Source organism: Belonocnema kinseyi, chromosome 8, assembly GCF_010883055.1.
Source record: "Belonocnema kinseyi isolate 2016_QV_RU_SX_M_011 chromosome 8, B_treatae_v1, whole genome shotgun sequence".
NCBI lineage: Eukaryota > Metazoa > Arthropoda > Insecta > Hymenoptera > Cynipidae > Belonocnema > Belonocnema kinseyi.
This window is the reverse complement of record NC_046664.1, coordinates 138,776,931-138,800,296: the sequence shown is the minus strand read 5'-3', so window position 1 is coordinate 138,800,296 and position 23,366 is coordinate 138,776,931. Positions and strand designations below refer to the sequence as shown.

The 23,366-nt window shown below is 38.6% G+C and overlaps 1 protein-coding gene and 1 long non-coding RNA gene across 5 annotated transcripts in view; both read left to right on the top strand.

Annotated features, from left to right (window-relative positions):
• The window catches only part of LOC117177710, a 285,747-nt gene that overhangs the window by 196,390 nt on the left and 65,991 nt on the right, over positions 1-23,366 (top strand). The window lies entirely within an intron of this gene.
• LOC117177707 overlaps positions 1-23,366 on the top strand; it is a 236,937-nt gene that overhangs the window by 179,695 nt on the left and 33,876 nt on the right. For 3 of the 4 annotated variants that reach the window (XM_033368580.1, XM_033368581.1, XM_033368579.1), the window contains 2 exons: positions 1,234-2,017; positions 14,509-14,711. In XM_033368580.1, coding sequence (XP_033224471.1) covers positions 1,234-2,017; positions 14,509-14,705 — 981 coding nt within the window. In that variant the 3' untranslated portion in view covers positions 14,706-14,711. Of the gene's footprint in view, positions 1-1,233; positions 2,018-14,508; positions 14,712-16,786; positions 16,867-23,366 lie in introns of all 4 variants that reach the window. The other variant, XR_004467740.1, reaches the window with a different exon arrangement.

Sequence of the window (23,366 nt, the reverse complement as noted above, 5' to 3'; positions counted from 1 at the left end):
CTTTCTATTGAGGAGCTGTACGAAGAATAATTGAAAAGCTCGTGGAATTGGAATTTTGAGTCGACGACGCAAGTACTGTTGAATTAATTAAGAAGATTATTATCTGACCAGGATAACGTTGTCGTTGCTTATACTCAACGTGCTCCAGCTCACACACACACGATCACACGCGCGCGCGTGTATGTTTAGACTCACTTCTATCCATACTCTACAAAAACTTACATAATTTCCATTTATCCTAGGATTACATTATTCTTGTATTATTATATTTATTATTATTTTAAAGTAACTGTCACTTTTGTGACCTTAATATTCAAGACGAAAATAGCCATACATAACACTTTTTTTGTTTGAATAACTATGCAAATATTTTTAAAAAATCAGTTTTTTAATTACTGCCTGTCATAAAAACCTAAAATTTGACTACTGCGAAACAAAGCTTATTGATTAAAGTGATTATACATTTATTTTTTTGAAATTCATGAAGTTATGAAAATTTTCTTCATAAAGCAACAGCCACGCAATTGAATTTAAATATGGCATTTTTGTATTTCACTGGAGGCAATTTAAACATAACCTACAAATCGAACCTCATAACTATGAATTGTATACGGTTTCTTATTTATAACGAGGTTAGCAATTTCGGGTATTTGTTCAATATCATCGTCAAAAGTATCACCCAATTCACCAAAATCAACATCTTAAACATTTTTGAGTTCCATGTTAAGAACATTTATTCTAATCTTACTTTTTCTATATTTCGCACCTAACTGCAGGATAAATTCGTTATTCGTCACCTTGGATCAACCCGAAAGTATCTAATCTGTCAGATTAATTTATCTGGAGTTTTTATTGAGAGGTGGATCATCCGGCCCTCAGTCGTACGAAAATTTAGTGAACCAATATTCTCCTACCACTGATAATACAAAAAATACCTTAATTAACAAATTTTATTTTTCATCGCTATATAACTTGCCAAGAGCATCAATTTGTTTAAAGCCGAAGAAATTATTCATTTCTATAGGTAATAAATTTTCCCAAGGATTTCAGGATTTTTTAAGCAACTGTCGACGACTGGATCTAATAAAAAACCTCAGAGTCGTATCTTTAATAGTTCTTTTTTTAGAGTGGTGATATATGGATGGACACCTGAACCCTTTCATAAGGAAATCCTACTAAGCCCTAAAATATAAAGTGACGCTTGCTAATTTCAATTTAATTTTTATTTTATAGAATACTGTCTGCGATAAAAGATTGGATGAAACCAAAAAAGGTTTGAATTATTTGAATAATGCTACATTTGAAGTCAACCATCCTAAAGTGTTTCACAAAGGTTCCACGGCCGAATGGTATGACACGGACATATCAGAAAATGAAGAAAGCTATTTACAGTCGAATTCACAAATACCATTCAATGTTAAAATAACAGATAACAATCAATCTGAACAAACTCTTAGCACTTTAAAACATAGTTCAAGCTGTATATCAAACATTTGCAACGCAGAAAGTACATCAATTGCAAAACATGTATCTGCATACGACGAAGTTAATAAAAATGACTGTTCTGAATTAAATTTGATGCAGAAGACTTTAAACACGGATGAGAAAACTGAAGCACCATTTGAAGTATCAATAGAGTATAATAGAAATAATTTAGAGCAACCTAATGTTACAAGTCTCACAGAAGCCTGTAACACAAATTTCATATCTACAAAAGACGAGAACCAAATAATTCCAATTGAAAACATCTCTAAAACAAATTCCGTAATCATAGTAGAAAAGAATGTACAAAATACAAATAAAATCGTATCAGAACCTTTTGAAAAAAGTATATATTTTGGCGAAATTATAGTTGAAGGAAAGGCAGAAAAGGTTGAAACATTAATAAATCAAACTGACAGTATATTAAGAGAATTACCTCCTCTAATTTCTCGATCGAATCCTATATTTAGTGATCTACCACCACTGAGTTGTAAAAAAACAAGTTTAAACGATCTGAAGGAATTAATGCAAATTGGTGAGTAAATAATTCATATAACATAATACCTGCAACGTCATACCATGTATGACGTTGCAGAGAGCATCGTTCACCATCTGCTACAACTCATACAATCATAGTTAATTTTTTGATGACTTTGTCTCTAAGATCTAAGTTGTTTGAACAGCAGTTCTATTATTATAGTTATGCGATCTTAATTTTACTCTTTGAGGATGTATATTTCCCATTAGAATAATCGGTTTACAAATCAATCGACAACGATTGGTCTTTCACATTTTTATGAAAGATACCGGGCATCATCTTGTCGAGAAACTGTTAGGGAAAGCTGTTTACTCTAAGTAGTGGATAATGTTTGATATACTTTCCTTATTTTTGGTGCTGAAGTTAAGATCAAGAATCGCACTCAGTCCCGGGCTTTGCTGTTTTGTTAATATTTTTTTCCATTTTTTCTGTTTGGCCTACAGCCCCTTCAAGTAGCCATATGTAAGACGCGGGAAATACTAAAAAGAAAGTTCAACTAATGTACTTGCGAATCTTAGTCATCCTGTATTCAGGCAATCACAGTAGTGAATTAGCTGCCTAACAGGGTCGGAGGAATATGCCTGGAGTACATCATACTATAGATCGGAGAAGGTATAGAATTCCGTATCTTGAAACGGTAATTACTACTCAAAGCTTTCTTTCACGCAGTCCCTCTTCCTTTCCATGCAGGAAAAAAAAACATTCTATGAAATTTTATTCCTTTTAACCTGTTGCTAAGTATATTTTCCAAAAGTTTCACGATGATCTCAGTTGGGATATTAAAATTGATTAATTACGTTGATCAACAAAACATTACCAATGTGTTCATGCAATGAGGTACATTTTTTTGGAAGTAAATTAAAAAAAAAAGATAAACTTGAAAAAGTCAAATTGTGCATGAAAATTGCACAAGAAGACTTAAAAAGAATGATGTTAGAACAAAAATTAGTTTAATATGTATGTTTGTGTGTGTGAATGAGGGAACAACAATGACAGCACCAAACATAGTTGTAGTAAGTGCGGTTCAAAACAACAGAACGCGCAGGGCTCCCGACAATGGGTCGGCCAACAATGCCGACCAATCTAGAGCTGGGGGAGCCAATGAAAATGGATTCAATGCGATGGCTATGTAAGCGGAACGCCTACTCTACCACAGCTAGAACAAGCCGGCAACAGAGAAAGTTAGGTGACACTAAGACCAACCGCGGGCAGGCATCCAATAGAGGAAAAGCGATGCTTTATGACCCTGAGAAACATCAACACCAAGGTTTCTCCCAAGCCTAAAGATCTGGCTGAAATGGATGACGAGCTTCGTGGTCATTTTTCCGGAGAAGCCGACCTCTGGGCTATCAACTATTGTGTGTATAATGCAGCGAGAGCTTTAGCCGTTGCGAACCGTAAAACAAAACCAACGGTTGATCATAAGACCAAAAGACGAATGCATCAACTTGCCATACAGATAGGCTGGGCAAGACAGGCGTTCCGCATTCAGTCTGTGATTGACTACATAACATCTGGCAGGAATTTTACCGCTAAGGTTCGAAAGTTCGCGCGCGAATTCCGGACCCCTTATCACACACTTAACAAGTCAAAGCTGCTGTCCATCAGGCAGCATATTGTTGAGAGAATACGGATACTATCTGACGCTAAGAGAAGTCTAGAACGAAGGAAGAGGTGGGTCAGAGAAAATCATCAGTTTCTCTCTGACACATCTCGAATCTTCCAAGACGAGCAGTTACTGTGGACAACCCACTCAAATTAGAGGAGGTCGAAGTATTTTACAGAGATGTCTACGAATGCCCACCCATCACTACCAAGAAGGTGAAAAAAGTATTAATAGGGATGGAGAACTAATCCGCTCCGGGACCAGATGGTATCAAGACCTTCTGGTGGAAGAAGTTCCCTTGAACTCATAAGCATTTGGTCCGTATTTTCACCTCATCTTTAAAGTCAGAAGAGCCAATTCAGGAGTGGTTGGATCACTCCGGAAGGAGTGGTCATTGTACTCCGATTAAAGTGCAATTGGACCTGTGTTACGTGACCTACCGATGGTCTAAATTTATTACCGAAAAGCTTTCGATTCGATCGTCCATAGACTTATCATCTGTCTTTTGCAAAGCTTAAAGGTTCATCCGCAAATCGTGAGGTGCATAGAGAAATTGATGCCGCTTTGGAAAACCAGATTTACTATCTCATGTGAAAAAAATTGTGAGAAAACTAACAAGGTCACCTTTCAGAGAGGTGTCTTTCAGGACGACACCATGAGCCCACTCCTCTTTTGCGTCACATTATTACCACTATCTCTAGCACTTCACCATTCCGACGGTTACTTTTGCGGAAAACCTGCAGATCCAAAGTACAAGGCCACTCATGTATTTTACATGGACGATCTTAAGATCTCTGCTAAAAACAAAGAGCAACTACATCTAGCTGTAGGCATTGTCGAACGATATACTGAGGAAATGTGAATGGAATTTGGGTTAGACAGATGCGCCAAGGTTTATTTGAAGCTAGAAAAACTTAATGGCATCCCTGAGGACCTTTGCGCTTGAGAGACTTATACATACCTGGGCCTGCCACAGAGCCGCATTCATGATGTGATATCTATAAAGGATACTCTGTGAAGCAGATAAAAACTTCTTATCCGGCAGATTTGCTCTTCCGAACTGTCGGCGAGGAACAAAGTATCTACAACGAACATGCTTGCCGTCCCGGTAGTACTCTATTCATTTGGAGTGGTACAATGGACGAAGAACGAGTTCAGATCCGTTGATATCGGGACACGAAAGGTTACGCACATGAACAAAAGCATGCATGTAAAGTCTTCGGTTCCGCGACTGTACATCTCACGGAGTCAAGGTGGTCACGGAGGATGAACGGCATCTTCCACAGAAATGTGGAGGATCAGTCAGTGTCGTGTGAGCTAACTTTTGCTTTACTTAAATCAAGCGTATTGAAGTCTGGCATGGAGTGTTTCATTTTGGCATGTCAAGTCTGTGTCATTTCCACCTTAACATACCGTCGCCACATTTTCAGCTAAGACATTCCCGATGATAGCTGCAGGGTGTGCCATGCACACACCGAGCATTTAGTACATATACTATCTAGTTGTCCAACTTATGCGGGAACGACCTATATTCAAAGGTAAGTGCGGCACTAGGATTGCTTTATTACCATCTCTGTCACTCTTACGGCATTAACCTTAATATCGCTCCTCTCAATGCTCCTAGGGAAATCGAGTCAATTGTCGAGGATGAGAAGTGCCGCACATAATGAATCTTTATATTCTCGACAATTGTTTGTGCTGCACACTCGAGGCCTGACATGGTTCTTCTTGACTTCGAGAAGCGAACCATGTTCATTATCGAATTTCCGGCACCAGCTGACAAAAAGATCATAGCCAAAGAGAATGAAAAGAAAGATAGGCATCAAGACCTGATAAGGGAATTAAACGATTGTACGCGGAATGTTCTATTAAATTAATCGTTGAGGGGAAAATGCAGAAGGCGGTCGTTCATGGGTGGCTCCGTGCCCTCAGGGTCACGGTCGAGGCACTTGGTTGTGGCTAAAATTTTACGGCGATTTCGCTGGGATCGGGTACAGTTTTTCAGATTTGCACCCGCTCCCGGCGAAATCCTGCCGTCACGCGGCCATTTTCTGCACAAGGGCAATTAAAAAAAATTAAACAAACATGTACCTTCGGGTGCCAGCCTTCATAAAGAAATCTTGAAACTGAAATAAAAAAAAGGAAACTTATGGGTACTGCAACCCGAATTCAAGCAGAAGGCTTAAAATATTATACAGTAATAACGGTAAAATGATAAACGGACGAGAATCTCAAGAAAATGCCTTAAACCACGCTAGCTCAGTCCTTAGGTAGAGGAGGGAGGGGGTGGTCGTGTAAATAAAATTTGGCAAGACAATTTAAAGTAAAATCAGAATATATTGACAAAAAAAGATACTAACAGCTGTCCAATAACATATTTGCATAATAACGAGGAAATACATAAGAGAAACAAAGTCGAATATGAGCGAAAGGACACACCGGCGACATGAAGAAAACATCGAACTAAAGTGAAAACAGCCTATAAAAGAAATTAGCTGACTGAAAAACTAAGTGGAATCCGGTAAAAAGGAAAAATTAGCTTAAATCAACCGTCGATATAGCCAATTTTCCTTAAAATTTACTTGTTAAAAAAAGAGGGGGTCGACAAAAAAATATACATAAAAATTAGTAAGAGGAAATGCCAGCCGTAGCAGAAGTCGGGAGGATAACGAAAAAGTAGGGAAGGGGTGGTGTCAGCATTATCATAGGCAAAAGTACAAACAAAAATGAGAAAATAATAGGTCAAGGTTGGGGAGTTACGCAAGAAAAGGGTTGTCAAAGAGGTCACATAGGATACTTACATCTTACAAAGGACAATGGGCGAAGAGAACGTTAAATATTCAATGATATCCCTACTCATGGCACAGCATCACGAGGGTCATCGAAACTATAAAAAAGTATTAAAAGACCTGTCTGAGTCAATGTTGAAAAGGTTAAATTCCTACCTCAAAAAAGCCAAAGTCGGTCAAAATTAAGGTAGGTTCGTTACTGTAGTCGACATCTCGAGCTTACAAGCGTTACTGGTTGAGACGCGTGCCCGGCGTGTCGATCACCGTACGAGGGGACTCACTTACGAAGATCGGGGGGGGGGGGGGGGGGGGGGGGGGGGGGGGGGTAAGAAACTAACGCGCGAACTTAGACTACGAATCTCTGCGGTCAAGCGAGAGACCGATGATGCCAAAAAAAATACTAGAATCAGCCTGAAGGGAGTAACATGAAGGTCTCTGGACTATAAAATAGGGTGGAGCAAATTTCCGAAATTTTGAAATTTGCATTGGAATAGTGAAATTATATTGCCTATTGGGACAAATAACACACCCTCAAAATTTTATTGAAAAATATTAAGTCCTTCAGGTTCCATAACTCATGAGAAGTTTCCCAATATTTATCGGTCAAGAAGAAAAACCATAATATTCATTTTAGGCTTCAATCACTTCTTGGAAGATTTTTCGTGCTTCATTTGCTTATTTTAAGTTCAAAAATTGAAGTTATGTTGATTAAAACGATTTAGCTCCATCGATTATTGATGAAGCTAGATCGATTATCGATGAAGCTAGATCGATTATCATCCTGTGATTCCCCCTTTGGCACTGTGACTCACGTTCTCACTCAGTCGTTCACAGAGTCGCGCTTTTCTTTATTTTGACGTTAAACCGAGTGCTATTTTTGTAATTTTTCGTCTTATTGTCTGATATATTTGCAGTTGAAATGCCGAAAGTGACAAACAAGAGTGAAAATAGTTTGTGACATTTTAGGGGAAGCCAAAATCTGCTCGGATAATGTTTTGCCCACACAATGTGATGTTCTTCGACATTATATTTTCATTTTCGGTGTATTGAAAAAGGAAAGCAACAAGGACTCTTCCTCCCAGGGTATAATTTTGCAGATTGATAAGTACATAAGGAGTATATGGGAAAAGGGTTCACTCCCCATCGTCGTCAAAAACGGTGTTCCTCTAAAATTAAGAGTCTGCATGATGCGTACCAAAAACTGAAAAAGTACACCAAGAAACAACGTAACAGTGAGGCGTATAGGGACAAGAGGGCTAGTTTTCTCGACAAATGTAAATGCCTTTTTGATATCTGTTCGTGCAAATATCTCTCTTTCCGTTCTTGATCTTGTGAGCGAACCAAAAAAGTCTCTTTTAGAGGACCAACGCACACAGAGAAGAATGGTTATTGGTTCAGTTGATAAAGAGGCTACAGCCCGTCTTCAAAGTCGTTTGTTCCGCAAGAAAAAGTTATTTCTCGGTCAAAAAAGGCAGGAAACTGAAACTGGGCTACAGCCTGGATGTTCCTATAGTTTGACAAGTAAAGAAGATTCACCAAACGAAAGATTTTCCCCTGCGAGCATGAACACGAATCAGATGATGCATTTGTTGTCAAATCCAAAAAATTTAAAAGAGAAGTGCAATGCATAACTGGAAAGATTCCAAATTTGGCCATTGCCTTTGATCGCGCAGGGATCTCTGACAGGAAAGCATCCCTGATTGCAACTGCATTCATGAAAGACTTGGGGATCGAAGAAAATAAAGCTGTTGACCGCTCAAAAATTCTTCGAGGGCGAAAACAAAAAAGGTCTAAAAAACTTTATGGGCGATTAAAAAAGAAAATTTTCAGTTTATACTTTGATTCAAGGAAGGACAAAACGATTAAAAAACTTCAAAAAGGAAAAACTATAACCACTGAAAGTGTTGTTGAAGAGCACATTAGTCTTGTTGAAGAGCCCGGTTCAATTTTCTTGGGACACAAGGCCACAAGTGCAGGAACAGCAAAAGCGATTGCCAAAGCTCTGGAGGACTTGACCTTTGAAAATAAACTCTCAATTGACGAGCTCTGTGTGCTAGGTTGCGACGGAACTGCAACCAATACAGGCTGGAAGGGTGGTGCGCTGGCAGAACTGGAGAAGACATTCCAAACATCTTTCCAATGGACGGTCTACTTATTTCATGCCAATGAGCTTCCATTGTGACGCCTTTTGAACACGTTGGATGGAGCGACTTTTGGTCCGACCAGCTACTCGGGGGATATTGAGAAGCAGTTATCAAATTGTGAAACCAACCAAATTGAATACTTTGAGCCTTTGGAGTCCAACATGCCACATATGGCTGAAGGTTTGGACCTAAGTACAGATCAGAAGCACTTGTACGAAATGGTAACCGCAGTTTGTTTGGGGGTAGTTCCAGAATCACTTGCAAGGCGAAACCCTGGAAAAATGTCACACGCCAGGTGGCGCTCTACTGCAAATCCTATTCTGTGTCTTTACGTCTCAACCAAGCGTCCCAGTGCTGTACTGAGAGACTTTATGACGTTTATGCCCCTATGTGATTTTAGATAAAAATAAAACCGACGTTCAAAGATAGGCCCAAACATTTGTTCAGCCTGATGCAGTTAACAGGATACCTTCCTAATAAACTAAAAGCCATTGCTGACCCAGTGATTAAGCGGAACGGATTTTGGGCTCACCCGGACAATTTATTGTTAGAAATGGTTTTCGACAGCAGGTCTGAGATCAAAGAAGATGCCCTGGACCTCATCAAGAAATCAAGAAAGAACTCTAATCCAACGAGATTTTTTAAAGTACCACCATTGAACTTTATTGTTGAGGATTAGACTCAAATGAATGACTGGAATGCAGTAAGGCCTGTAGCAGAACCGCCTGTCATACGAATACTTGCTCCCGACTTGACTTTGGAACAATTAGAGGATATCCACCCATTTCCTTGTCATACTTAAGCAGTGGAAAGGTGTATTAAGCTGGTCACATACGCATCTGGAGAAGTCTGCGAAGAGAAAGAGCGCGATGGCTACATCTTCAACAAAATTGAATCCCAGAAGAAAAACCCTCGTCTGGACACAAAAAAAGATCTTACGAATTGACTGACGATTCCCTAGGGGATTGATACACTCAGAAATCATGTTAATACAACCTAATTTATTGCTCTTCATCAGTAGGTTGAAAAATAAATGCAATTTCCTGTTTTCGTGTATTTATGAATTTAAGTTATATGAGTACATACCTATTCATGAAGAATGAAGTTATGGAACCTGAAGAAATTTTTTGATCACTCTGAAACTTTGCAAACATCTTTTTCAGGTCATATGGTAACATAATTTTTCTATTCCATATAAAAATTAAAAAATTTTTTTTAACAAATTTGCTTCACCCTACTGTAGAAGCCTCGCTAAAAGTAGGTGACAGTGAATCCTATTCAACGACGCCACGCGATGTAAAAATTCTTGAGCCTTCCCGCTCAAGACCGCAAAGTCTTCACAATTGTTATATACATGTATGTAAAAAAAATACAAAGGCGAAATCAAATTATCTTAAAATAAAAATTTACAAAACGCAGTCATGGAGTGCCTGGAGGGTCTTGGAAGCTTTGACTTTTTAAGTGCGTGATAACGGATCCGGAGTTCGCGCACACAGGGACACTCTATCCGCAATCCAAATACGCGTTCGTTGGCTTTGTCATAGGCCTTTCGATTTGATTCTACAGGAATCAAAAACATATATACCGAACGCGTATTTGGATTGCGGATAGAGTGTCCCTGTGTGCGCGAACTCCGGATCCGTTATCACGCACTTAAAAAGTCAAAGCTTCCAAGACCCTCCAGTTATTGTCGACCACCCACCTAAATCAGAGGACGTCGAAGTATTTTGAAGAGAAGTCTACAAAGTGCAGCATAGACTGGAAGGAGACTCATAGAACAACGAGCTGCATGAGGCCTACATAACACCCGAAGAAGAATGCCCACCCATCACTAACAAGGAGGTGAACTTCTGGTGAAAAAAGTTTCCTTGAATCCGTCAGCATCCGGCCCGTATGTTCACCTTGTATCTAAAGTCGGAAGAGCCAATTCCGGAGTGGCTGGTGGAAGGGCACTGGTGGAAGGGCACACAGTACTCCTGCCAAAAGTGGCAACTTACCAGACCCGATGAATTATAAGCCAATCACTTGCATGCCTTTTTTAAGGATACCCTGAGCATTGAAATAATCAATTTGCAAGTTTTATTGCTGGAGGTAGTTATTTTCGATAGAAAGTAATCTCAGCGGTTGAATTTATACCTTTGGTGATGTTAATTTTTCCTCCCATTATATCGGCGGCTAAAGTTGTAGCTGTTTTTAGGAGATTCACAAGAATTATTTGTATAGAATGAGCGGGTGAATTTTTAGTGGGTCCGATTGCTGGAGTAATGTTAGTTTGTGGGCTAGGAGTTTTCTTGGCGGTAGGTGGTTTAGCTTGAATGCTAGTAATTCTCGTTTTTTTTTATATGGATGCATAGTTTGAGATTTAATCTCGCGTGCTTTTGAGGTAGATGTGACGATATTGTTGTAGAGTGATACTTTTTCCTGTGGTCTGACCCTGCAATCTGAAGGACCTAGGCTCGTATCCCAGCGGAGCTAGAGAGAAATTTTTTTCAGAATCTTAGATTATTCAATATTTAATAATATTGATTTAGACCAGTGACAAACAAAATTAACATTTGAATTAATAATTAATTTCCCTAGTTAAGAAGCCATGTTTACGACTAACCCATTCCAACTGTTCTTGATCTTGGCATGAATTTTTTGCATACTTTTTACAATTCGTTGGAAAACCTTTCAGCCGATGTGGTATCGTCATTTTCTACTATTTTTTCTATGGCATTTTTTAAGTTTTTCCGTGTTTATTTTTTTAGTGTTTCATCTACCATATTGACGTCTACTTTTAGGAAACATGATTTATTTTTTTATTTTAAATGTGACGTAGTTGTGGTCGCTAAGCGTTTCTTTATCGATGACCTCCCAGTTTAAAATTTTGTTACTGATGGTACTTGTCGCTTGGGTAAGGTCAAGTATAGACCCATAACCTTGCCTTTCAAAGGTTGGTTCATCTCCTTTATTCTTGACAATGAGATCATGTTGTGCTATCCATTCGATAAAGATTTTTCCCCTTTTGTCGGTCTTCTTCATGCCCCATTTCTGCCCTTTTGTTTGGTTCATTCAGAACCAGTACTCACGCGCCCATTTCTACGGCTGTGGTTAAAGTCATGTCGCGGGCAGGGAAACTTCTATTCATGGTGATTTTCAAACTTTTCAGAGTGTACTTTTTGAGGCCGCATTTCCTCCGACCTGCTTAAACTTTTCCTTAAGAAACATCTTAGGCTGTATGACTGATGTCCCTCTTCGGGTCTCACCTCAGTCTCTCTAGACAGCTTCTCTGATTTCTACAACAGTCGTCACCTCACTAATGCCTTTGCTGTAGACTATCTTTTTTCTGACATGAAGAGACGTAGACGCTTGGGGTCTCCATTTCTTGTCTTGAATAATAAGAGTTGCACGGGAGTATCCAGGAAAAGATATTCCAGCATTTGTATTATACCTCTTCCAAAGTCATCCTTCATTTCTAAAACAGCGATTTTGTTCCTGTTGTTCTTTAGGACGTACTTTTTTATGGTTGTTACGGCCTGGAAAATATTTTTCTTGAATGTTTTGGATTTTCCTGCGAAGCTTGTCATTCTCGCTATTCGACTCCTTCTTCAAATCACACTGAAACCCTTTTTTAAGGTTCATAGAGTCGAGTATCTCCGCGTGAAGTGCAAGAGCGCCGCTGATATCTCAAAACTCTGTCTTAGGCTTGTACAAACTACTGAACGAGTAAGTTCTGCTTTTCAACGGAGAATGCAGAATTGAACTTCGCGGCGTAAAAGGGTCACTTACTGTACAAATCAAGTCCATGTTCATTTCCGTTTCGTTGCCTTTAGTTTTCTCTGTTGTAGGATTTGCCATCAAGTTTTTCCAGCGCTTTGTGCGTGTAAGGGCGGACCGAAATAACTGGAAACGGGTATATCCTCGGAATTCTGCCCTACCTTAGTGCCCTGAGGCCCAGCCTTCGTTTGATCGGTCCCGGAAAACACGGACGGACCGGAACTCGCCCGGGGCACTGAAGATTCGGATCTCTGCAGCCACCACGCACTTCCTGATCAGGCTCGAAGGTGCTGGCTTTTAATCTCATATTGTGGCTGACATCTCGGCAGTATAAGCGCGCATCAGCCCCTCGCCACATCAGCGGGTTAGGCAGACGTCGTTCGGAGCACTCCCAGTGCACCAAAGCAGGAACCGATCGTGGTGTTTTCGTAGTGTATCCTTCACTCAGTCTGTTTGGCCTGCGAGGCGTATTTTATTTCTGCCCTACTCTCTATATCTAGCGCGCATTCCCCTACCTGCCACCTTGGGACGCGCCAGACCTAAGGACTGCTGGCCTTAAAAAATTAACTTGCTTGCATTTCCATTTTTTACAGAATTTGTTCGCAGCTTCCTGTTGAAAACTTAACATCCATCTATACCTTATCTCTTAAGCCGCTTTCTTTTATAGCCTAGCCTTCCTCGTGGCCCCTCGCCTCGCACGCATGTCGCTACTTTCTCGCTTTGTTCCACATTGTTAGCCTCTGTCTTGTGTGCTAAACAGCCACGCTTCGTTCTCTACCACGTCTAGCCCTGCTGCCTTACACCTATTCAACTTCCTTATCTGCTTCACTGTCTCCTGGACATGCAGCTCCTTTCCATCTACCTCCCTTGTTCTTCTGATCCCGTCATCTCTCTTCCGTTTCTCTGACTCTTGAAATGAATATTAAAAAACTCCCTCCATTCCTCACTCTATTTTCTCACTTATCCCCGCCCTACGTTTCCTAAACCTATTAATTATCTTCCACACATCCCCTTCTGTCTCATCACTTCTCAACTCCTCTTCCAGATCTTTTTCCTTTTCCTGCGGTTTCTTCTTACACATCACCCTAAACGCCTTACACATTTCTACGTACTCCTCTCTTTTTACAGGTCCTTTCTTCCACTTGCTGTACTTCTTTTTCACCTTTCTCTTGATCATTTCACATTCCCTATCCCACTATGGCTTCACCATTCCTTCCTTCTTCTTTCTAAATCTCTTTTTTTAAACACACCGTTTCACTTTTTCTTTTAGATCCTCCCATATCTTTTCCAACGACTCCTCCTTAAAGCTTACCTTTTCCAACTGTTCTTCAAAACTTCTCTATCCCCTTCCTTGTCCAAGACACCCTCTCCCCTAACGACCCTTCCCCAGCCTGCCTTTCGCTAACCCCGCCTTTTATCCACAACCTTGAAGGCTGATGGTCTGATTTCACCCTCCCTTCCACTGCGAAATTCTTTGTATTCTCCCCCCTTGCATATTCATGACCACATAGTCTATCACCGATACCCCATCTTCCCCACATACGTGTATTCTCCCTCTTCGTCCCCTGTCACCAATAAATTCAAAGTCTCAACCTATAGGAGTTTTTCTGAAAACAAAAACTTTCTTAACCCCAGAAAGTTACTATCCCAGAATTATTCTGTTATTTGTGGGTTCTTGAAAGAAATTCTGCTTTTGCTATTTAATTTGCAAAATACCAAAATCATAATTTTTGATAGTTGTGGCACTTATTTCGCCTCATTAATTAATATTTTCTATAAGCCATGTATAATTATTAACTTTACTCTCGCTGAACGGAAATTTTCTGTTTAGAAGAAATTCAATTATTTTTTTAATTGTTATGAATAAAGTAATGGATACAAGCGAAATCTGTTTCATTTTAAATGTTTTAAAGCATTATTTATATACTGCTTTCGTTGTTACATTATACAAAATTTATGATTAATTACTATAGAACACTAAACAACATCAACTACAGTTTTTTTCAACAGTTTTTATAGAAAAAATCTACTTATTTGTTTTCGAATTACAGAGTTCGAATTATGCAAGATGTGTACAATTCTTAATTTAAAAACTTATAATATGCCTCTAAATTATAAGATATGATTAATAATCCATATGCAATTGCAACCATCTGTTAAAAATAATTTTTTCTTGTAAAATTGTTGTAGCTACTGATGGAGTGGATAACTATGACCAAGATTTCATCTCGTCTCCGTCTTGTAGCGCCAGTGAACAGAGTCCTTCTAACGATGAATCTAGTAGTCTTTTGAAATCGCAGGTTAAAAAAGAGGAGAACGTTTATAGTGAGAAGCCTATACATAGCGAAGGGATAAGTGAAGAAATAGAAGACATAATTAGCAGTTAATCATTTGTAAGTATTAAATTGTTTAAATTAATTTTAAGGTCATTACTATTACGAAGATAATACCGAAGAAGGGAAATCGGGAAACGGGAATCCGAGAGACTGGCACGGACACAATGAAACAAGGAGTTTAATTGAAAACAAAGCAACGTTTATTGACACTTTCATCGTTGGCTGGTGGTCCGGCGTGAGCCGGGTAAATATAAAAAAGGCGACGTCCTTGAGCGTACAGTGAACTTAGAGTCCTGGCGTTGTGGCGAGGTTGCTCGGGAAGCGATCCTGAAACGGCACGAGGAGCACTCATGAAAACGGTATGGAGAGAGTATTAGTCGTCTCAGCAAGCGAACGAGCAAGACTGAGGACGGAACGTTCCGTCACGTAGCCCATGACTTCGGGATCCATCGAGGAGTTTTTGTTTTGAGTAGAGTTACTGCTGTTTCATTAACTTATAAAAATTGTGAATCCAATTTAAACAGCGTAATTTAGTTTCTTATCGAATGGTCAGGGTAGTTTATTTCCTGTTGTAAGATTTTGAGTTTCACGTTCCACTGTTAGTACTTTGAGACTTTCACTTTTCTGAAAGGTAAAGTTCCGTGCTGCCTAATTTTGTTCTTAAGATCTAGTGAGTCACATTATTTAGATTTGATTGAGTCAGTTTTCAAATTTTAATTCAGCTTTTGTTCTTAATTCTATTGATAACATAAGTTCATTAGTATTTAATGCTTCTAGTTGCCAGTATCGGTACTAGCGTTTTCTAATTGAAAATCATTTATGTGCCATTTGCCTATACTTTTTCTTTAGGGTTTCCTAATTCGTACATCGTTGAGGGAATTTCATTTTATATGATAAAAGGATCTTCATATTGGTCATATAGTTTGCCTGCCTTTTTATCTTTTGTGTTTGATAGTTTGGTTACCCTTTTTAAGACTCTCTCCTATTTTAATTTCTGATGATCTGCTTCTTAAATTATAATGACAGAATTGGTTTTAATTCACGACCTAAATTTAAAAATGCTGGGGTAAATTGGGTGGACGTGTTTTTGCCAGTATTTATCGTGATCTGCAAATCGTCTGTATTTTCGTCTCAGGTTCTATTATAACGTCGGGTTTGCCAGAGGGTAGTATTTTGGCGTTTTAGTGTGCCTGATACCGAATTTTTGTTTAAGTCTCTCAAAGTTTTCTTTACAAATTCCGTGCCATTATTGGTGTGGAGAATCCTAGGTCTTTCCCAGAGCGTCTGTGGAATTCTGATCCTATTGTAATCCCGTCAGCTTTTTCATTCGGAATTATTTCGACGAATTTTGTAAAAAGGTCTACGAACACTAACATGTAGTGATTTTTTCTCTTTTTAGAACTTGGTAGCGGACCCACGATATCAGCTGCTACCATGGTCCATAATTCTTCGATTGCCCTGTTTCCCATGAGTCCTATCTTACTTTGGTTACTTGGTTTTATTCTTTGACAATTCTGCCCATTTTTGACGTATTTGATCACTTCCGAATATACCCCTGGCCAGAAGTAATGTTCGGAAATTTTCGCGTAAGTTTGCTGTGAGCCTAAATGTCCGGCCTGGACTTCATCGTTGTTTTCTCGCAAAACTTGACGTCTCAAGCTTTGAGGTACGACTTATTTGCAAGAGTTTGAGCCTGGTAATTGAGTAGAATTGAGTGGGTCAGTTCTATAAAATTAGAGTTGGGTAATCTCTGATTCGCCATTTCTCAGGTTTTTCGGGTGATTTTTTAACTAGTCTGATTTTGGTAGAGTGCCAGTTATCTGTTTTTTCGTCTCTGTCTGCTTTCGGTTTTTCTACGCTACAAGCTAACGCAAACACTAAGTTTTTTGCTTGTTCACCGGATCGGGAGAGAGAATCAGGTACGACATTTGATTTAACTTTATGATATATAACTTTGTAGTCATGTTTTAGTAATTCTAATGCCCATCTGGCTAATCGGACAGTGGAGTTTTTTTAGGTTATGGAGCCACTCCGTGATTACTTTAAAACTATAACCTTCTAAATATGCCCTAAATTTTCGTATGGCATAAATTTTCGTATGGCCCAAACTACAGCCAGATATTCTTTTTCAGATGCCGAATAACGAGATTCTGCGCCGTTTAAACTTCTACTCGCGTAAGCAATTACGTACTTTACACCGTCGATTTTTTGCGTAAGTACGGCTCCCAACCCTGTGCTACTCGCGTCAGTTTCGAGTTGAAAGGCATGTGTGAAATCTGGGCATGTAAAAATTGGCGCTGATGTTAAAAGGTCTTTAATTCTTTGGAATGCCTCATCCTGTTCTAATCCCCAATCCCATTGTTGATCTTTTTAAGGTAATCTATTCATCGATTCTATTATTTCGGCAAAGTGTACGGTGAATTTTCTATACTAACTTACCATCCCTGTGATGCGCTGCAAATGTTTAGTATTTTTAGGTTTAGAGAATTCTAATGTTGATTGAGTTTTTCCATCATCTATTTGAAGTCCTTTGTCGTTTACTTTATAACCTAAATATTTAATCTCTGAGCAGCTGAATTCACATTCATCCGCACGGATCGTTAAATTTACTTCATTTATTTTATCCAATACAATATTCACGTATTTTAAATGGTCACCAAAGTTTTGAGTTTCTATAACGATGTCATGCAAATCTAAAAAACCTTTGGCTTTGGGCCTGGAGTAATAATTTTAATCATCAGCCTGTGGAAAGTGGCTGGAGCATTTTTTAACCCGAATGACATTCTTTGAAATTGATACAAGCGTTTTCCAGGGACTGTAAATGCTGTTATTGATTTTTAACTTTCTTCTAATGGAATTTGCAAATAAGCTAGTTTTAAATTAATTTTTGAAATGCATTTTGCTGGTCCTAAAGTGTCCAGCATTTCTGTCATGAGTGTGATTGTATACAGGTCTTTTTTATGCAGAACCGCACGATTTTCGTATCCTTCTGTGCGTGTTTGGGGGGCGCCAAGTTCTCGTTTGTCGGAGGGGGTATTTTGCCAGCCACGGCCGTAAAAGTTTACTTTTACGGAGTGTGCGCATGCGCTTTTGGTTCAAGTGGCGACACTCTCCTGGCTCTCTCTTTTGACGCATGCGCAGTTCATATAACGAATGTTTGTAAACTGTACAATACAGCTGTACAGAACACGCCGGCTGACAACATGCAGCAACCCGTTAAATTGCATGAAAGTCCGCGAGTGTTTCGTCAACCGCTAACAATTATGTTAAGATGTCAAACATGTCTACACTATGGCTAGTATACACTAACTATGTGATGCTATGCGCGCGCCTTCGACGAGCGCATGTACGCCTCGTACTGCAAACATCGACCTCGGCCATAAAAGCTGTGGTTTGCTAAGTCGTCACACAATATACTATTATAATATTATGAACCTTTCTGAAATATAAATACATTCTGTCATCTTTTCCTAGCTTTCTAATCGTAACTATGGGGTTTGACTAATCGAAACAAGAAGGTTCTGTTATATCTTGTTCTAGTAATTTATCTACTGTTTGATCAATTATTTCTTTAATTTTATCGCTTAGGTGATAGTATCGCTGTTTTATTGGATCGTGGCCCTGCACGTCAATTTTATGTGCTGTTAAATGAGTTGCTCGATGTTCTTTTCCCGACAGCAACGTATCTTAGATGGATTTATACTCTCGAGTGAAGATGAAATAGCTATCTTAAATATTACACTGAAGTTAAATTTTGTTAATAAAAACACTGAATTCAAACAGGAGTGACAGTCGCACCGTTGCCACTAAATCAGCTGTCACGTCCCGAGGAAATAGGCGAGGGTAGTATAGAAAATAGGAAGGAGAGATGCCAGAGTGCTGATTACGTCAGGTTGGTAACGCCTGACAATTTTTTTTTTGTGGGTACGTTGTCACCTGTCAATCCTATGTGAACTGTGTTAATATGCAGTGTTCAAATAAAATATGTAGGTAAAGTCTAACAGATTTATTATAGGTAGGAATAGATAAATAGTTGACAGTTGCAATAAAATAACTTATATTTATCTTTCTAAAAGAAAGGGCGAGAGAGAGTTAATTTGTCGTGTGGATCTCCGTTGTTATTGTAGAGTAGAGACGAAACCCTACCGGATGGTTGTTTTGTGAAACTATGCACAAGCACGTCTCACTTGTGGTAGTGCGATATAAGGCCCTAAAACAGCTGCCCAATTCATATTTGAGTTATTTTCACGAACGTTTACACTGCGGACTTTATTCGAGAAAGACTCAATCAATGACGACCGAAAGTCTCAGCCGAGGGGACTTAGTATCGGATTCGAATACGTTAACTCTTTCAAATTGAACTTGAAAGAGCGCGACTTAGTCAGAGCGTTTCTTCGGTCAAAATTAGATAGAAGCCGCGACTTTGTCAATATCATTTGTTATTTGTAGATCGAAGTGAACAGTAAGACTGCCGGGAACGTAAGACGTTGTCAGCATAACTGCTTGGAACTAAAGACAAAGATAAATGGTAGAATCGGGGTTTATATAGTCCTTTGTCCCTATGGTAAGAGATAGATTTACATTTGCGAGCACGTTCCGGATGAATTTCCAAAATGTACGCTCCGGATGAGTTTTGGCGAAGCAAGTATGTTCGTAGCCTTGCATTTCACTTGAAGATTTTTTATATGCCGTCTACTGATACTTCTGGTGGTCAGTTGTGTCAGACAATTTCGGTTTCAGTTTGTCTGAACATATACCTGTTCTTCCACTAAGTGGGTTACCTAGTAGTACTGAACTAAAGTATAAACTTATATTAAAACGCTATTACTGTGTTTAAGCACGCGTGTGTATTTATTCTTTACATTTCCTGATCTAGCTTTGTTGTTAGTTTAAACTCTTGAAAGTATAAATACACTCGTATTATTATAATCCTAACTATAAGTATTTTATAACAGTACAGTTTGCAACTATAGTTTCTCAATGATCGAGTATCTGTATTTCATTGAGATTCTCTAAGATCTTATCCCGCTATGGTAACATTTTAAGTATCTTCTCGAAATTATGAAATTTTGTGATGTAACAAGCTTAACAATACCTTCGCAAATTTCCGGTGAACAATTATCTTGTTCGTTCCTTTTTCCTGATCTATTCGAAATATTATTTAGCTTCATCGCTTTATTTTTTTAATGAACCTATTGATTTCTGTTGTCAATTTCCGATATCTCATGAGCTTTTTGAAATTTCATTTTTTATTTTTCCTAAATTTGTTAACCTTTGTTATTTTTCCAAAGATTACAATCGCTATCTTTGTATTCACTTTCATATTTGTTATTATAATATATTTTTCCTTGATTATTTTTCTTGTCGTTTTTGTAATTCTAGGTTTGCCTAAACGAAATGAATCGTGTGTGCTTGAGTCGCCACTAATATCGTGTTTGGGGATGCCCTCGAGCGGTTGGAATTTGTTGCTCGTGGGGATGCTCATTAAGCCAGGATTATCATTTATAGGATTTATTGCAGGAGTTTGGGCCTTTGTATTTTTGGGAATTGGTTAGGGTTGATAGGTGCTAGGGGGGTTTCGCTATCTTGTAACCTGGAACTACGTTTTTATGCTCTCTAGTACTTTTGAGGTTAATGCTACCTTCGACTTTCGGTTTCCTTTTTGTATTACTATCTCCTTCCTTTTTAATCAATAATTTTTCCTTAATATTTACATTTTTACTTTCCTTAGTTTCCTTAGCTGTAATGTCAGGTTTAATTTCTATCTTATTTTCCGTTATAGGGAGGGGTATCGAGTTCGGTGCTTCCGTGTTTTTTCGCGAGAAAGCTCAACTACGTCCTATTGACCTATTTATCATTTTGGGCATGGTACCTGTATTTTGGGGTGTAATTAATACCATACTTCTGATTGTTATTCTCGTTGTAATTTTATTTGGATCATTTTTTTTGGATCGGAGTTGCAGCGGCACCTTACAGATCCGAGTTGTCGTGGTAATTTTGTTTGTTATTGGGTCCGTAATTTTATTTTTGACTGTACCCAACCTGAGTTTCATTTAGTTTTAATTTGTATTGATAAGCTACCATTCCGTACTGTGATCTTTTGTTTTGAACGTAAGGGCAAGGGTTGTGCGTATCTACTTGATTAGGCGCCTGAATCTTTCGTCGAGTCGAGCGATTCTAATTTGAGTTTCCCGATAACATCATAATTTTTCTAAATTTTTAATTGCAATTTTAACCCCATCCCATTATAATCTTTTTATCCCTTAAATCGAATTAATAATTCAAAGGTGAAATTTTTTCCATTCGATTTACGTTTTTGGTTTTTCCGTGTAATTCATTTTCTCCTTGAATTACGATCCGCGAATACATAATAATGTTCATTTATGTCTGGCCCCGTTTCGGCCAAAATAAATTTAAATGCAATAATTTAGGCAATGACACATGATTTCACGTCAATATATTAAATATCATAAGCACATATAAACAAGTTACTGCATAGGCATATCAACGCATGTCAATCATTTTCAACAAATCATAAGCTCGTGACTTCGGGACGCGTCGGGGGGTTCAGGCTCACCTCGGATGCAGCCCAGCAACCCTTTCGTGTAGGGCTGTTCCGAGCTTTATTTTATGGTAACAATTCTGTTATAATACTTATTTTGGTGAACCTTAAAATTCCAAAGGAAGAGTTAAGACTGCGTGAGTTGACAATAACTGCGCCTTATTGTTGTCACGCAACGATTATTGTAAGGAGTATAGTAATGCGCACAGGTATAAAATGAATGCGCACGCGCTAAGACTGGATCTGTGTAGTTAAGTTTTTAAAACGAAAAAAAAAATTTCGATTCTTACGACTCTTTCATATTTGTTAATAACTTGTTAACAAGTCTGGAAGAGTCATAAGTATCGAAAAAATGTGTTTTATTTTTTTCGTTACAAAAGCTTAACTAATTACTTCCCGGACGTTAAAAAATTTGGAGAACATCTTCTTTATATTGGATCTGTATAGTTCTGCCATGCAAATGAAAATGACCCATGTAAAAAATCCACATACAAAAACCACGGAGCAGTTATACATGGAAGTCCACGTGAAATTCAAGTGGTAAATCGATTTAATCAACGTGGAAATCAACATACTTTCCTTAATTCGCATGGCGATGCACGTGTAATTTTACTTTAATTGTTTTAATTTACCACCCGAATCTCACAAGGAATTCGATGCACAAGCCCACATGAAGTCCTATGTGGTCTCCCGCGTAGATTTCCACGCACATTTTTTCTCCTAGGGAGCGTGATTAAACAAAATCTGAAAGAGTATAAAAAAATAAAGAACAATATAGAAATTTTGCGCTTTATGTTTAATTATTCTTAAAAAGTGAAGTACCTTTCGCGTTAAATTTTTATTTTTTTCATACACTTCTGAGTAAAGAGAAGTGTCATAAACGTACCGTCTACTTTATTTCATTTTCGATCAAAATTGTAGATACGTCTCAGGTATTCCTTTTTACTTTTTCACATTCTGTTTTCTTTTCATTATCGCAATCCGGCACTCCATTCCGGCAATCCATTGGTACGACAGTAAAATTAGGCAGGTAGGGCGAGAAATAACGCTACGGTCTTTCTTAGGCCACGTTTATTGTACCTATTTTCCAAAGATGAGAAAAGGATACCTCAAGTTTATAATATTAATCAGTGCAAAAGATGATAACACGGTTAATATTATCACTGGTTATTAGAAAGAAGCACATTTAGTAGTGAAAATATAAGGAAGGATTACTTTCGTACATATGAAGTGACTCGGATCGTGCATTGAGCTATACTAAACTGTCCGCTCACCCCTCCAGGTACTCGGTCCCCAAAAGAAATGAGTAGACAAAATCACCAGGGCCCACAGTGGGGCGAAATGACTTTCCTGGCATAAACCCACTTTGGACTTCCTAAATCTTTGCTTCTGTTATTTTCATTACCCTACGAATAAGTATTTTTGAATATATTTTACTTACGGTGCTTAATAAGCTAATCCCTCTGTAATTATAACACTCGCTTTTATCTCCATTTTTCTTGTATATTGGTACGATAATCGCTTTTTCCCAATTGTCTGGGACTTCTCCCATCTCGAAACATAAATTTATCAATTCGCACAGTCTATGTGGTATGCACGCGCCACCGTGTTTAAGCTTTTCAGCGTTAATACCGTCTACCCCGGCAGCCTTACCGTTTTTTAAGTTCTTAATTATATCCCTAACCTCAGTGACACAGACTTTCTCAATTGAGTTTTCCATCTCATCGTGTTCAACATCGCAGTTATGGTGTCTTATAGCTTCATCTCCGAATTGTCTCCTAAAATAGTCTCTGAAAGCCTCTAGTATTCCGTCTGCATTATATACCATTTCCCCCTCCTATTTCTCATGTTGACAATTTCTGTACTTTTGTTTCCTTTCATTTTTTTTATAAAGTAGTTTTCTGCTTCCTTCCAAGTCGTTTTGTATTTTTATGAAGTTTTCGGGGTCGCTGATTACGAATCTAAGATAGCAGATTCAAGATGGCGGTTTCAAAATTTGGAATATATATATATCGGTACTATATTGGTCAGTATCCCCGCCTGTCACGCGGGAGATCGGGGTTCGATTCCCCGCCGGAGAGCCATTCGGTTCGGTTTTGATTCCTCTAGAATCAAACCGAAGGGCCTATGACAAAGCCACCGAACGCGTC